This window comes from Silurus meridionalis, chromosome 18 (assembly GCF_014805685.1).
Source record: "Silurus meridionalis isolate SWU-2019-XX chromosome 18, ASM1480568v1, whole genome shotgun sequence".
NCBI lineage: Eukaryota > Metazoa > Chordata > Actinopteri > Siluriformes > Siluridae > Silurus > Silurus meridionalis.
Genome location: NC_060901.1, coordinates 6,936,013 through 6,953,734, shown reverse-complemented (window position 1 = coordinate 6,953,734; position 17,722 = coordinate 6,936,013). Strand labels below are relative to the sequence as shown.

Sequence of the window (17,722 nt, the reverse complement as noted above, 5' to 3'; positions counted from 1 at the left end):
GTGTCCGACGCAGCGTCTCGTTCCCTCAGGGAACTAGGGTTACATACGTAACATAGAGATGTTACACACTATCAGCATAATGGTTGCCACTACAAATGCCACTAAAAACCATCAGTGTAATTGTTACACTACAAACCAGCAGCTGTCAACTATAAAACCGTTACCAAATGGTTTACATTAATTGCCAAACACAAGAAACTATTATAAAAGCTTGCAGAAAAGCTTTATAATGTCCTAATGGTCCTTACTGCTGACAAGTAGGTACCAACCTACCAACATACTACAAGTTGCCAGAGGTCTATTCTGGTATCCACTAGAGACCAATAGACAGCAAGAAATTAAACAAGATTAAAGTCCAACAGGGACCATTACAGTCATTACAGTATATTTTGGTGGGAAGTCTACAAATTTTGATGAACTACACCAAAAAAAAAAAAAATGAACCCACAATATTTATTTTATTTAATGATTAATCACTGCTCAGCAATTTGGGTGTCATTGATTTGTCTAGTAAAAAGACTGACTGGAAAATGGTTAAGCACCACATCACTAACTAGCTGAGCTACAAAACTAATTTCGTAAACATCGTCTCATAAACCAACTACATGTTTTTGAAGTCACCAAACACCATGAGGGAAACCAGTGTGAAGTGATCATGTGATATTTCCAGCATAGATGACAATAAACTAGCGCATGTTAGCCATCCTGACTAATTTGCTATCAGCTCCAGTAGCTTCAATACAAAAGTAAAACTAAAATGTAGAGACAGTACAGACATGAAACTTTGACAAATTAAATAAATATAATAGATTTTGGTGAGGTATTCCTTTTATACTCTTAATGGTTTTAATGGTTCCACTACAAATACCATTACAAACCATCAGCATAATAGTAATTACTACAAATACCACTGAAAACCATTGGAGAACCCCTCCAGTTCAGTTCAGCTCTCAACCATTAAAACCAATAAATGAGAATAAACATAAGTGACAAAAAAACAACACATTTATCTGACCTAGAGATGTGTGTGTGTGTGTGTGTGTGTGTGTGTGTATTAAGCAAAAGAAACGATGAGTCAGACTAAAGCAGCCTCCTGCTCTTGTTGTTTCCTTTTGCCTGAGCAACATGAAGGATTTGGTTTATGAAAGAGAGAAACACGAAGACAAGCTTACAAAAGATATACTGTTCCCTCTCTTGTTGCTGTCAACCCACAATCCCTGTCGGAACGTCCCTCTATTCATAAAGTGTGTGTGTGTGTGTGTGTGTGTGTGTGTGTGTGTGTGTGTGTGTGTGAGAGAGAGAGAGAGAGAGAGAGAGAGAGAGAGAGAAGGAGCGAGAGAAAGAAATTTGCCAAGAGTTGTCATTAATCTGCTATTGTATGATTGTAAAGGTTTTGCCAGGCTTGTCAGCATACTCCTGTGTGACAAAATGTCCTATGTGACTGTGTGCAGTTGTGGCCTGACACACACATCACCCTCCCTTCCCCTGTCTCTTCCTGCAGTACATCTGCATACAGTAAAACAAATCGGTCCAGGAAATAAAAGCATTAACCTTTCACCTTGGAGTAAAAATAGCACAGTGAGCACTGGACAGCTGCAGCATGTACAAATCCTTTTGCATTTTGTCCCTGTCATCTCTTATCGCTTTCTTCTGAGCGTATCATTTTGTTCAATCTCTTCACAAGCCTCTGAAGAAAACATCTCAGTTACCTTCTGTCTGATAGGAAATATGCTAATTTGGATCTCCTGGCTGCTGCCTGTGCTGGATGGGTGCAGTGAGTGTGTCCATGTGCATTCTTGCTGAACAAAGACACTTCTTATCACACCAACATGCTGCAAGTTTTTTTTTTCTTTCAGATACACTATATATACAAAAGTGTGTGGACATATGACTCTAAGATTCGTATGTGCTTATCGAACACCCCTTACCACTTTTAGGTTTAAAGTACCACTTTAAACCTCCTCTCTTCTGGGAAGATGTTCCACTAGATTTTGGAGTGTTCTTGTGGAGATTTGTGCTCATTCAGACACAATGGTGTTAGTAAAGTCAGTTACTGGTCCAGGGTGAAGAAACCTGGGGTTTATTTAGAATTCCAATTCTTTCCAAAGGTTTTCAGTAGGGTTGAGGTCAGAGATGTGGAGAAGGCCACTCAAGATCTTTCACACCAATCCATTTAATCCATATCTTTATAAAGATGGCTTTGTGCACAAGTGCATTGTTATACTGGAACAGGTTTGGGTCTCCTAGTTTAAGTGAAGGGAAAATGTAACACCACATCCAAAAGATACTAACGCGTGCCTCCAAAATTGTGGGAACAGTTTTTCTGAAGAACCACATGTGGCTGCAAAAGGCAGATGTCCCAATACTTTTGTCCATGTAGTGTCTATTTTAATTTTTCTAATTCTGGACTCAAAGCATGTGGTCTTCTGCTGCTGTTGTAGCTCATCTTACTAAATGTTTGCTGTGTTGAGTGTTCATAGCGGCTTTCAGACAGACAGACGGGCGGACGGACAGACAGACAGACAGACAGACAGACAGACAGACAGACAGACAGACAGACAGACAGACAGATAGATAGATAGATAGATAGATAGATAGATAGATAGATAGATAGATAGATAGATTCAGAATCATTATGTGAACACACTGAATAATACAAACATTATTTGCTATCTGTTTTTAATGGAACAATGATTTATTTCTATTTATTCATAGACACTGCACCGGACTAAACAATTGCATTGTATTTTTTTTATATAGCTTTTCAATATATTATATTGTCTATAACACAAGCTGGAACAAATATAAATGAAAGCCATCATCTTCATCAGAAAATTTGTGTTGATTCATGTTATATCACAAACAGGACAGAAATGTCTCCTCTGTATTACAAAAAAAAATTCCCCCGAGTTTGAAATGAACACCATGGCTATCTCCACAATCACATGTTCCTTGATCACAAGCACCGTGTTTGTCTTCCAAACTGAAAAGGGGAGTAAAAAAAAAAGATACAGCAATAGAGTCCGTCATCCTGCAACTCAAGGACATGGGCCTTCTGGGAAGGTGACAATAAAACAAGGAACTCAGATAAATATATATTTACCACACCAAAGAACAAATTTACAACACAGGTGCACTAGCAAATCTCTCATAGTTCTTTTTTTTCTCTTTTAAATTCTCTTTTGTACAACTGAAATAACATTTATAATTTATAATCAACACTATCTGATTTTTAAAAAATATGTCTTTTTGTGAATCTAGACCTCACCCCCCACCCCAGCAACCCCGTCAATACCCCCTTTAATACAAAGTGTATCTTTACAAAAGAAGAACCTTGTTGCATAAGTCACATGGTCAAGCTATAATTGAAAAGAGTGCTGATGTGTGTGTTTGTAGGGTTTAAGCTATTTTTATGACAAAAAAGTGAAAAGTGAGAAAGTGCAAGAATAAAATAAATCCTTTTTTTTTCATATTATATGCAAATCCTGTGCTAAATAAAGACCGATATGGTGTGCGGAGATAATGACTAATACATCTCTGTGACTCAGAGCCAGCCTTTATTCGTACATTCCCTTTGATATTCAACAGCATGTGGGAGTGGTATGATTACAGCACTCTGTGAGAAGCCCATGACAAAAGGACGTCATCCTAATATCGGGCACGATTTTGCCACCACATATCTTTTATTCAGGGCTTTGTGTTATGGCAAAGTCTTGTATAGATGGGCGTGGAATTTGCTGCTCGGACATTCATTTAGACGTACACGGAGAGGAACATAAAGACAAATTTTCCAATAAAAAGAAAAAAACCAAACCACATTGGGGTATGCTGGCCTTTTGGTCCATATCCCATATATTTTAAGACATCATGCACAGTCTTGGGACACTGAAAGAAAAAAAGTTCTTCCACAGTACATTCAGAACTCGACGGTAAGAATAAAATGATATATTTAAATACAAAAAGGGATGAGGGAATGTCACGTGTGGCTTCAGAAACATATAACTGTCCAGTGGTTCTCATATTGTATGAGCAATACAATATGCGGTTCCTTTCATTCTTTTTCTAGCTTCTTTTTTAAAATATGGTCAGTGATCTATATAACCCTTTTTAGGCCAGGTCTCAAGAGAGGCAACTAAAATGTACAATGGGGAAAAAAAGTCACTTTCATTCTGCTATAAGAGGAAGTGAAGTTTTAAGAAAAAAAATCTACATACATTAGGGATGTAATAAAAAACCCTTATTGCTCATGCCAAACTTGAAAGGACACAGACTCACAAATGCAGAGCATGCAAAAAAGGTTCGCCATAAATGCACCCACACGCACATTCACACGATTTTAAAAACCTTGAATTTTTTTGTGAAATATCAAAAGGAGCTCTGTTTTAGTAGAGCTCTCTAAAAGCACAGTAAACAGCTTAGAGTAAAACTAGGACCCCATAAAGACTCCCCGAAACCGAATGAACACCCGGAAAAAAAGACCCAAATATGCACCCCTATTATTTTCTCCACTTCACCTTTTTCTGTCCACTACGAGTTTAAGACAACAAATGTAAAGACACACAATACTTCAAAAATTTGTAACAAGCATGGAAATTATGCAGTATTCATGGTCCCTCTCTGTGGGTAAAATACTGGTAAGCCCTGGTGCTCAGCATTACAGGCCAAGGTGGCTTTTATGTCCAAGCGCAAAGAAGAAGGGCTGAAATAAAGGTTTCTGATCCTGGCCTTTGCAGTACCTCCTCCTATACACCAGAGGGTGTTCTCTCTTTCTCATTTCCCTGCTTCTCCAGCGTCCATTCGCTGAATGAAAGAGGGAAGTTGCTTTTAACTTAGGTCTATAGAGCTGATACGCGGACAATGTTGCTTTGCAAGAAGTCAGGCTCTCTGGCCGAGTCTCCGCTCTCTGGCGAGTTGACAGACGGAGTCGACATGCTGATAACCGCTGTTGTGATGTAGGGCTTCTGCTCCGAGTTCCATTGCACCGTCTCCTCAAACTTAGCGTTCAGACACGAGCGGCTGCAGAGGGGACACAGACAGAACGATCCCAGATTGTTATTGGATCATAAATCATAAGAGCCTATCAGGATCCAGCATGCAAATTAAAGTTGCATATTTATCACAATTGCTGAGTTGTTTTTTTTTTTTTCACATTATTTGGAAATGGTAATCGTAAAAGTAATTTTATATATATATATATATATATATATATATATATATATATATATATATATATATATATATATATATATAATTTAATTAGATATATGTTCATAGCAAGAATATTTGAATGATAATCAGATCACACATGTGGGTCATATATATTTATGCCTTTTGGAATACACCCTTATCCAGAGCAACTTTCTCTTATCTCATTTATATAACTGAGCTCTTTAGGGTTTAGGAGCCTTGCTTAAGAGCCCAGCAGTGGTAGAGCTAGAACTTGAACTCACAACCTTCTGATCAGAAGCTCAACATCTTAACTACGAAGCTACCATTTTTCTCCAGGGGTTCTCTATTATGCCCCATTAGAGCTTCCCTGAATTAATTTTAGCTGAGTTGGTAGATAGAGTAAGCAAAGACAGAAAGGAAGGGAGAGAGAGAGAGAGAGAGAGAGAGAGAGAGAGAGAGAGAGAGAGGAGAGAGATTCTCCCAGCTGTTGGTTGGACCACACAGGCTAGTTAGTGGGTGCCGCAGCTGGAGTTGTGCTGGATTCCAGCAGCATGATTCAATATGGAAACACTGCTCCCACTCCTAAATACCACACACCCCTAAATACCACACACTCCCTCCACAAGGCAAACTACTAACACACTGTTTAGCATAGCTGGCGGATGGCAGTGTGTCAATCATCGTAAATCTAGCATTGTGACCGACCGGAAATGTCGACGATTATCTGATTCAGGGTCTAATTTGCAATGCTAAAACCCTTTCGCTTAAGTGATGAATGAAACACAATAAGATGAGCTGTTCTAGGAAAATAATCAACAATGGTGTTACTGTTACTACCTCAAAGTGTCCCAAAGTTCTTCTATGGATTTCCAATGGCATTATCATGTATTATCATTACGTATGTATGTATGTATGTATGTATGTATGTATGTATGTATGTATGTATGTATGTATGTATGTAATAATGCTAGATAAAAAATGCCATGTTTTTCAGAATAGTCCTTCAGTCATTCTGTTCAATAAGTTGTTTTAAAACACTGGAACTCAATTGTTTATTGTAAGGTGACATTTATTTTTGAAATTGAAATATCTTGCTTGCACAATGCATTAGTATTCAATCCTTAAAGTATTTAACCTTCATGTGGAAGCTGTCAGGTTATACGAACAAGATACGAGCAGTTTTTAATTTGTTTTCACTTAAATATTTTACAACAACAAAAAACTAAACAATGCAATTTACATTATCTACAATTATTGATTTTGAACTTTTTTTTATTGTACAGCAGAAAATTTCAATAAACAATTTCTAATTCAGTATTATGAGACAATTGGTCTGGAATCTAAATTTATAATCTTGTAATCTATAGCAAAAATGAACACAGAAAACAGGTTTTATTTTGATTTTCATGTAGCAGCACTTCCAAACAGACCTATGCTAACATTAGCTAACAAGTTTGCTAGCTAGCTGTTACTAAGTCAAAGATGACTTGTGGAAAAAAAAGAAGTCATGTTGTTTAGCATTCTGTTTTGTTTTTATATTAGATAAAATACCACATGGTGTCAGCATGTCAGCATAATGTATCACAAAACTATCAACACTTTTGCAATGAGGCATGAAATTAGCTTTTTTTTCTGTCATGCTAATGTAGCATTAATTTTTCTGGTGATCATTTTTTGGCTTCTTCCTGACTCAGTATTCTGTTCTCATTAAACAAGGCAGAGATAATTGTAAAGTTTAACCAACAACATGTAAAAGAGCTGTATGTGTGAACCAGTTTTCACTCTCACACTGAACTCTAATGAAATATACAGCTTGGTCTGACCAAATATCAGTTGCCAAAAGACAGCTAGAGCTGGTCAAACTGGTGTATTATTTTTTACCACCATGTTGTTTTTTATAACTTTTTTTATGTAAACAAAACAGTGTGCCAATTGTAAAAACCCTGAAACAATCATTGATGAATGTATTTAAGTAATTAAGAGTTTGGAAATAGTCAGTGAAGATGGTGTATCGGTTTGACAAGCTTGGCCTGTGTTTGTTTACCTGTTTTTTAGTTTTTTAGCAGGAAAGTTCAGCATTATACACCATATACACAAAAGTATTGGGACACCTGACTTTTCCAGCAATGTGTAGTTCTTCCCAAAATTGTTAACACAAAGTTGGAGGCACATAATTGTATAGGATGTCTTTGTTTGCTCAGACCTCCACCCTATTTACCAACCTTTGGGATGAATTGGAACACTGCCTGCACCCCAGGCCTCATCAACTCACCTACATCACTACCTGACTTTACTAATGCCTTTTGTGTCTAAATAAGCACAAATCTTTACAAGCACACATGAAAAATGAAATGAAACATTTTCCCAGAAGAGTAGAGTTTATTGAAACAGCAAATGGGGACTAAATGTGGAATGGGATGTTCAAAATTAATGGTTAGGTCTACAAACATTTGTCCATGTAGTTTAGACTGACTCATTTCCAAACAGGTGATTATATTGACCTCAGTGACTCCACATGTTTGCTGCTGTACTGCGGTGAAGGTCATGCTTACATGCTCATAATGTTGGTTGGCATAATGTACCTACATTATACAAATTACAGATAGTTAGTGTACGCCTGCGTCCTTCCTGCTTGTGTTCGTGCACAGTACCTGTTGCTCATCGGCCTCTCTCTGATCTGGATGGTGCTGAGCTCCTGCACGCTGCCCCTGCGGCCGGCAACCATGTTGGAGTTGGGCATGTTGAAGCTCTTGCGCTTGTTGCGGCGAGAGCAACAGGTCAGGCCGTGAGGAGACGAGGAAAGGGAGGACGAACGTGAAGTGGACGGCTTCACCATAGACACCTCCATGCAACTCGTCTCATATGCATTCTCATCCACAAACTCATGATTCTGAAAGATATAAGATAAAGCATAGGGTAGGTAAAAAATGCTGCACAGAATACTAAAAATATTTAAATATTTAAATTTGTTCTACTATCTATTGCACATCATGTAAGACGATGCTGGAAACAAGACTATTTTTCTTTTTGCTTTTGGTTTAATGGAACTTAACAGTCTTAAAAAAAATTACATTCACACCAATTCCTGGAAACCTTCTTATCTAGAAACTAGCCAGGAGGTTTACGGTTTCAAAACTCAAAATCCAAGCAAAAACAGCTGCCTCTTGTCATCCATCCATCGTAACACCAACTGAGAAAAAGAGCTTTACGGGATAAACAAATAAATGAATGTTTATTTCCATTAGATCTTCAACTGAGTTGCTTTCACAGAGTGTCATCATAGAAGATTTTATTCACAGCTGTAGCAAGAGTGAGGAAAACTTCGCCAAATATTTAACAAACGACAAAACATCTTCCGAGCAGCTCCTGAAACGGGTGCAAATCTGCCCCGACAGAAACAAACCTCATCTGTAAAAGAAACATCAAGCAGGCACGTCAGTAACCTGACCCGGCCTAAATGGAGATCACAGAAAGTCCCTGAGCTCTGATGAACTGCGACTTTGGCCGTGTCCCAAATCGCTGTCCAATGCGTCGGCCCCACTGAGGAATTTTTCCGTTGCGATGTCTTGACTGGTGGCCTAGATAGGGACGAGTAGGTCACAGCCTATACAGATGGTGTCTAAGCAGCCGGGTTGGCTGGCAGAGATAGATGCTAAGTGTCTTTTTCTTGGCAGTACCTGCTAACAAGGTCTCTTGAGAGTAGCGTTCATTTACAGTTACAGAATGAAGAGCACTCAGACTAAAACAAACACACTCATGCACTGTGGTTTATTAATGAGAACCACAAGGCTTTGGATGGTATTTATAGAAAGATGTCTTGTCTGTTTAAAGGGAGACATTTGTAGTATCATAATTACTTGGAAATACATAGAGTTGCTTTGCTAAAAACTTGGCTTGGGCCAAATGGAAAATATAAGAATACTTTGAATATATCTTCCAAAGTATTGTCAGATTCGTCCATCAAGCTAATAAGTATAAAAGCAGAACAAGAAACAGACATAAATGAGCAAACAGTTAGTAATTTAGATCCATTTAAAGCAAAAAAAGACCAATATATTAGAAAAGTAATTGTTTTTATTTGATCTTGGTTCTGCTTTTATAATTATTGCCATTGTGAGGGAGAAAAACATATATGGATGTTATAAGAAAATTATCATTAATTACCATAATGGGCACAAGTTACCATTTCCACTAACAGCACATCTAACAGATGTTCTTTATTCTCTTTATTGAAGAATAACACATAATAGTTTATAGTAATGAAACATTCCTGAAAGAGATTAGCTGCTGTTATAACTTATGCAATACTTCTGAATTATTACAGGTAGATGTGAAACATTCACCATGGAAGTCCCTGTAGATAAACTGTTACTATAGAACTGTACTGTATATACTGTATATGTCATTCAGTATAACCGCACTCTTGCTGGTGAGGTACTGTTTAAATAACAAACACGTTAATATAAACCTTTAATTTGCCTTGAGCTACTGCCGGAGCTGCTGTTAAGACAAAATGAATAAACACTTTCTGACCAATCAGAATCAAGAATTCATTGCTTGTGGTATACACTTTAGTTCAACTTATACCAACTAATTTAGTTGCACCATACACATACAATTCCAACTTTCCTTTTTGTGACATTTCCTAAATTGTTATTGCCTGCTATAATCGCTAATAATTGTTGGCTAACTGGTTCCTTTGGAAATCCCCCCAAATAAATAAATAAATTTAAGAAAAAGGGTGAAACCCTTTCAAGCTACTTACTGTAGTCTTTTCCAGGCAGTGTAGGAGGTGGTGATGCTGAGTCTCAAATGTTGGATTAGTCTTGCAAACCAGCGCCTTCCCTGCCTCCTTTGATGCCTTATAAAAGAAACAAAACAATTTGACAGCTCATCAGGAGATCAGACCACACACTGACGTTAGAAAAGAGAGAGAGAAAAGACAAGAACGTGTGAACAGTAAGGCCAGAGCTCTCACAACGCTCCAGCAACTTTATGGAAACGTTGTGACAACATTAGTCTGAGTGCCACTGTGCCTGTCTCATTCTCTCCAGGTTAGCTCTGTGACAGATGGCTCTCGGTTTAAAGGCAGCAGACGAGCAAGAAATGGATTGTTTGTATGGAAGCCTGGAGTGTTTATATTGGATTGGTTTTAGCCACAACAAAGATGCATTTAGGAAATGTATATACAGTACAGACCAAAAGTTTGGACACACCTTCTCATTCAAAGAGTTTTCTTTATTTTCATGACTATGAAAATTGTAGAGTCACACTGAAGGCATCAAGGGCTATTTGACCAAGAAGGAGAGTGATGGGGTGCTGCGCCATATAACCTGGCCTCCACAGTCACCGGACCTGAACCCAATCGAGATGGTTTAGGGGTGAGCTGGACCGCAGAGTGAAGGCAAAAGGGCCAACAAGTGCCAAGCATCTCTCGGGGAACTCCTTCAAGACTGTTGGAAGACCATTTCAGGTGACTACCTCTTGAAGCTCATCAAGAAAATGCCAAGAGTGTGCAAAGCAGTAATCAAAGCAAAAGGTGGCTACTTTGAAGAACCTAGAATATGACATTTTTCAGTTGTTTTACACTTTTTTGTTATGTATATAATTCCATATATAATTCCACATGTGTTAATTCATAGTTTTGATGCCTTCAGTGTGAATCTAAAATTTTCATAGTCATGAAGATAAAGAAAACTCTTTGAATGAGAAGGTGTGTCCAAACTTTTGGTCTGTACTGTATATGCAAAGCTATGAATCATTTATAGAAAAATACCTGTTTCCACCACAAGAACTATAAAAGAGCTTTTAATAGAAAAAACAGGGCTTATTTTAGATCCTGGGTCGTAGTTTTAAGAACATAAAATTCGGGTCCTGCTCCAGGGTTTGTTGGAATAATTGGTTTGGAGCTTCTTATACTGAACATTGCTGATTGGGTAGTCTTTCTGGATCATAATCACAGGTCCTAGGACTTTAACATTTGATTATATCCAGAAGTGGAACAAATTCTACAAACTGCATTTTAAAACTTCATTCTTACTTCATTTAAGAATGACCCACCCATCCTGAACTTAACCAATTGAATATAATTCCTGCCAAACTTAAATAAATTTTTATCTACAAGTTCTTAGCTCTCCAATATCAGTACCATGACAGTAACATCAGTCTCCATCTCTCACTGTATTTAGTCTCGTAGCATTTACATCAGTGACACCCCCATCTCCACTTCCCCAAACCCAGACAGTAAACACTTCCTGACACATTGTTTTACTGTATTTTAAGATTGTTGCTGGAACTTTGTTTCAGCGCAAACAATAAAAAACAGTCTATAATTTCAACTGAATGCTTGGATTCTGCCCTGAACTGAGCATCAAACTGCTACAAACTCACTGCCTCTGTGGTAATGGAAGTTCTAATCACTGCTAAAAACATTTGATCAGCTTGCTGATTATTTTGACCATATACGTTATACAGGCTCGTTACATAGTTTAGCTCATGCCCATGCAAACTATACTTAAGTGTTCAGAAAGTAGGGATTTTAATGTGAATTGTTGACATATTTTACAAAATCATTTTTGCCAACTATGCAGAATTCTGCCACAGGGACATCTGATGAGTTTTCCCAGACTGCCACAGATATAGACAGAAATGTAGATAATGTGGGAGTGTATTTTTTTTATAGTGGTCTAGGGCCTTGCCATTTTCGGAAAACAGTCTCGAGCTTGGCTCAGCACATTAAGTGCCCTTGTTTGGTTTAAAAATCTACCTTCATAATAATATATCCACAACGAATTATTACAATAACCTGAATCACTCTGTAGTTCTTGTCCAGGATGGTTCCAAAATATATTTCAGAAAGTACTTCTTGATCCTTTGTGTATATATAATGTAACATCGTGTCTGGGACTTTACATTATGAAGATCGGTGGAAGCTGTGTCAGCGAGTAATAGCCTTGACAGTGAGTTTCTGCATCTTTTTTTTTTTTAGGGATGGGCCAGAACATTCCAGAATTCTATTTTATGTTTCATTCCTTCAATTTGGTCAACTATTGGTTAAATACCCACCCACCGTTCAGCTCTCCCTGATTGAGGCCAACATGTGCAACAATATGTGACGAGAACTAACCAACTTAATCACATTGCATTACAGAAAGCCCTCTTATGCATAAATAATCTCAGAGATGCTTGTGATAGGCTGATGATACTTTGATTGACAGAAAAATGAAAGTATGTCATTCCCTCACACCCAGAGAGCAGAGCCAGTTTATTTATTCTTGACTCACAAAAGCTTTTCTCTTGAGATCTACAAAGTGTTGTAAGCTCTTGGTTGCTTTTAGGGCATTTTGTAGAGCCAGATTACATCACAAGACCATTTACAATACAGAGCAAAAAACTAGAAAGTTATTCAGTCATTATAGTTATTGTTCATTATTGCTTTAATACAGAAAAATAACATTTATGTGGCCTTTAAACCAGTTTTGCTTCTGAGGAAAGTATTTTTAAAAATGTCAAGTAAAGTGTCCCATCATTTGCTTAATAAGCAATGCTCAGTATGGCCAGCTTCATGCAGTTCCTGCTGCACAAAAAACTGGCTAAAAAGGAACCCGGAACTACGATTCAGTAACTAAAAACAGCCATCAATTTTTTTAAAGCTCAACGTTCCCTGCAGTGGAAATGTGCATTTGAAACTGCAGTGTCTGCTGCATTTAAACCTTGAGCATGCCTGTTAGAAACCCGCTGGTTCATCAAGACAGGACATTACACGATGCAGTCCAAAGACCACAGCTGGAGTGTTTACTGTGCGTGCAAACATCCGTGCTGACACCCAGTCAACACTCCTCTTATGGCCTCTGAGTCACACTGGCCCCATCTCACCAACCATCCCCTTCCCCCCTCCCCCAACTTTTAGATGCTGGCAATTCATCAACATGCAACTCAAACATTCTCATTCCTCCATGGGATGGAAATCTAGGATGCATTTAGAATGATGTCATGAGGAAGAAGAGAAAACACAGGCCTGTTCGGGCAGCTATGAGAAGGTCACTCGGAAATTCTTGTTAAAAGAGGCATGGAGCACAGACAGGTAGATAAGTAGGTGAAGGTGCAGGAGAGTGGAGATGAGATGGAGGAAAATGGAAAAAAGAGGGTTCATAGAAAAGGAGCAAGAGCTCCACTGGTACCGAAGCTGATGCCCTGTTGTCTTGGGATGACCAGGATCCCATGACCGGTCACCAGGAGGAGATGCTGTCTTCTCTGTGTTTTTAAGTGATAATGAGATAATCGGAGGTGCAGTGAGTAAACTAGTGACATGAAACAAAAATGGAGATGACTGGGAAGAACTTGATGAGAAACGGAACAGCAGGGAGGAAAAAAATTGTGATTGTGAAAGGAAGAGAGGGAGAGAGAGAGAGAACATTAATGATAGAAAGCATTCGAATGAAGACAGCTCTGGCCCCATGGTGGAGTGGTGAAAGGTCAGGGGTCAGAAGGTGTGCATGCACCAGCACCGACACCAGGCCCAGCCCGTCACGGCACAGCATTTCTCCCGCGGTTTCCACGGTTACCTCCTCCTCGGCGTTGACCGGCAGCCCGTTATGTTTGTACTGCAAATAAGCGTTAGCACCCCAGGTCTTCGTGGCACGAATTCTAGCAAGCCTGGTTTTCTGTTCGGACAAACACATACGGGGTGGGCGTTTTAGCCTTACACTCGGTCCTTGCATGTCACCTGAGTGTGTGTATCTAGGAATAAGCAATATCCCTTCCTCCCTGGATCTATCTGTGTGTGTGTGTTTGTGTGTGTGTGTGCACTTAATGGTAAAAACAGATTGTTGTTTTAGAGCTCGTTTGTCTCTCTGCATATATGCATGTAACATAACTGTGTGTATATACGTGTGTGTGTATGTTATAACCAGGGATAAAGATTTTGGCCTGCGTGTCTCTTGTGGCTTCGCTGGACTCACACAAGTAAGTGAAGGGCAGCAGGACATGCAGGAGGGTCATGATTGTGTATTCTGGTGCAGCTCTGCATATTGATCACCCCCAGAGGAGCGGCACTTCCTGCACGCTTCTGCTCCTTTCTCGACATCTCAATTCTCCTGTAGAGCCGTCTCCGTTCTTCACTCCTTATGACCTCTCTCTTTCTCTCTTTATCTGTCATTCTCTTGATCCATTGGCCTTTTTTCTGTACTGAAAGTTCTCTACAGCTCTTGGCATAAAAATTGTATGCGAAAGACTGTTTCATAGAGCTTTGAAACACAAGCACAAGCACAAGCATGCACATGAAGTGTAGCCAAGTTGTCCATAATTTTGCTAATATTTCCGGACAACTTGAATGTCTTGATACACCTACAGTACATAAGCATTTTATGACAACGGTCATAAACCAAAATAGATATCTACATCTAGAGGATCCCCAGGCATTTACGATGTACAGGTGTCCATAAATGTTCAATTTTTGGGTAAAACTTCCCTCAGGGGAAGTTTATAAGACCACATTGCATGTACATCTGTCCTACTGTACAAAGAAATTCATAAAGGAACTTCAGGGGTTTATCAATTACATTCAGAGATATATAAACGGTGCAGACAATAATTATTATCATTTTTTGGTAACAATTCAAGGGCTTCATGGCATAAGCATATGTTAGCCCCTTATGAAGACTGTCATAAACCAATACAAACATTTTGAATGGGTGAATGCGTTCATTATGTCTTGCGACATAATTCCATGAGGTTGTCCAAGTTTTTGGTTACTTGGAAATGTTATTTATACGGCTATATAACTCCTTCCTAAACCTTTCATAACATAATATTAAAGGAATAACAAGGGTTCTGAATTTAAAGGCAAGTTTTAAAGCCATGCAATTTATTAAACCTGCTAACACTTTACCCAGGGGAAGTGTTCATAGAGCTACGTTGCACCTTCATAAGCTCCCATGAACACTGTTTCCCAGAATACACCATGGCATACAAATATGGCCACCAGAGACTTCACTTGTCATGGTCACATTCACTTGATTACTAAATGTCTGTTCACTAATGAATCAGACCTGTAGACAATTATTACTTACCATGTATATAGAAAACTCATTCATACCTGTCCCTTGAGAAGAAATTTGAAAGAGAAAGATCAGGATCAAAAGGGCTAAATGAGCCATTAAAATGATAAATTGTGTCTAATGTAAAAAAAATAAAATAAAGATTTTTTGGGGTTTACACTTTTTTCAGCTCTTAAAGGAAATTGCCTCTGATAGACTCTCTGTAGACTGTCATGATCAGTTTGTAGATCCTTTTCGTCAGGTTGAAGTGTGAGTGTGCTCGCAGGTGTGTATGTGTGTATATACCTTTTGTGCACGGCGTTTCTCTGCACGCTGACTCTGATGGTAGATTCGACTAAAGTTCGACACAATGACAGGCACGGGCAGAGCGATCACTAACACACCACTGAGCGAGCAGATGGAGCCAAAAATCTTGCCTATTATTGTCTTCGGGACCATGTCTCCGTACCTGCAGTAGAACAGAAGAGACAGATTTATCACTCACACTTCTCCTGTTATTTGCTATCAATTTACTAGCAATGCCGCACACTTTTGTAACCCAAGCTTTGGCAGCACAAATTTGATCATCAATGAATACTAAAGCAGCAGGGAAAGATGCAAATGTGAAATCTGGATTACAGAGAGAATCAAGATGGCGAATACATTTCCAGAGCAAACTGCACAAAAGAGAAGCCCTGTAATTACATCCAGCCTTTAATAATGCAGCTTTTTAAAGGTAAACACGAAGAAAAACAGAAAGATGCAATAAAATATTCAGTGCTTTTACCAGTGGTGATTTAATAACAGGCGACAAATGAGGAAAAGAGGAAGGCCAAGGAGGAGGTTTATGGATGTGGTGAGGAAAGACATGCAGATAGTTGGTGTGAAAGAGGCAGATGGGTATGGGGACGGGTGATCCGCTGTGGCGACCCCTAATGGGAGCAGCAGAAAGAAGAAGAAGAAAATAAATAAATAAATATATATATAACATCCTAAATACAAGCTAAAAAAGGGCACTCTGGATTGTATTTTGATGAACTCTCCTGAAAATTTGGAACAATAGAATGATTATTCTGTAATGCAATCGTGTAATATATGTGACTGAGGGATTAAACTCTGTGTTGTTTCTCCCTCCTTTTGACAGGCCATGTGTGAACATTTAATTGGCTGGCAATTTTTTTAAATAACTGATATTACCACTAGGAGGCAGCAGAGAGCCACAAAGTGGGAGTGGAACATGCATCTGTCCATCTGTTGCAGTTTGTCAGAATGTGTTGACTCTTAATCCGATCCAAGCTTTGCTCAGTTGGCAGGGTCTCTAACTTCGAACCGTCAGTTTACAAAATACAAACATGTGTAAGCATTTTATTTTCGAAAGAATCTTTGACTTGCAGTACCTTTCCACTTTCTTTACATATTGAGTAAAGGCATTTCATTCACGATCAGGCCTTGTAATGCTGCAGGTGTTCACACCTATCAAACCGAAAAACTGTTTCCATAATGTCTGGAGCATGTCACCATGGAAACACAACTTACATGTACATCGTTGTTCCTTTACTTACAGACACATTGCTTCTGCTGTATGTTCAAGAATTCGCCTCCAGAGCGACAGTTGAAAAGATGTTAAGGGAGAAATCAGTCCATGACACTTTCTATATTGAAGTTGCTGAAAATTTCACGTTTAAGACCCCAAGAAAAGACTGCAGTTTATTGCGTGGTAGAAGCGTGGGGAATTTACGTTTATTCTACTTGCCTGGGCAATTTGTATACGTTGCAGCAAGAGAGACAGATGCTTTTGATTTCATCTTTCTTCCAAAGGCTGTTTCATACTTGTACGATTTTGTCAGCAATTAAAATATTCTAATTTTATTAATGATTGTAACATCATACGATTAATTCCTTGACATGTGACTGAGAAACCAGAGAGTCCTGAAGACTCCATCCATTAATATATAATAGGTGTTCCCCAACACATCTATATACATAATTAGCTGCAGGACAGTGACACAATTTATGAATTTATGCACAACTATAAGAAATATGTGCAGGAACTATGATTTAATTGACCGATCATTTTCCTGATAGTGATAGTGATATTGACTTTCTCCACCCGATTCAAATTCACAGTAATTAGCACTACTCACAGCTCACTGAGCTCTTTGTCTATTGCTTGTTGTCTCATTATTGTTGTTAACTCCCTTATGATGAAATTACGGCAAATTGTGTGTTTTTGTGTGAGTTCTAACAGGAAAGAACTTTTGAACTTTGAACTGTTTTGGCCGACCTTTCCTCACAATTTCCAGCTTTTCTTGAAAAGTCCATCTTGTAAATGTCCTTGTGAGTACATCTGCGACCAAATCAATATCCTTTTCTCGGTCAGCCATTGTGGAATGATAAAAAAAGCTATTAAGAGTTTGATAACAGCAAAGATGTGATGTGATGTGATGTGATGGCTGAAATCTGCTTTTATAGAACCTCAAACACTACTTAAAGCTGTGCCAAATGAAGACTAGATT

At 38.6% G+C, this 17,722-nt stretch overlaps 1 protein-coding gene across 2 annotated transcripts in view; it reads right to left on the bottom strand.

Annotated features, from left to right (window-relative positions):
• Nucleotides 1-2,679: 2,679 nt before the first annotated feature.
• The window catches only part of kcnd2 (potassium voltage-gated channel, Shal-related subfamily, member 2), a 152,111-nt gene continuing 137,068 nt past the window's right edge, over nt 2,680-17,722 (bottom strand). The window contains exons 2-6 of one of the 2 annotated variants that reach the window (XM_046874287.1): nt 15,513-15,675; nt 13,734-13,832; nt 9,935-10,030; nt 7,821-8,059; nt 2,680-5,016 (exon numbers count right to left, since the gene is read on the bottom strand). In XM_046874287.1, the coding sequence (XP_046730243.1) occupies nt 4,836-5,016; nt 7,821-8,059; nt 9,935-10,030; nt 13,734-13,832; nt 15,513-15,675 (778 nt within the window). In that variant the 3' untranslated portion in view covers nt 2,680-4,835. The remainder of the gene's footprint in view (nt 5,017-7,820; nt 8,060-9,934; nt 10,031-13,733; nt 13,833-15,512; nt 15,676-17,722) is intronic. The other variant, XM_046874288.1, reaches the window with a different exon arrangement.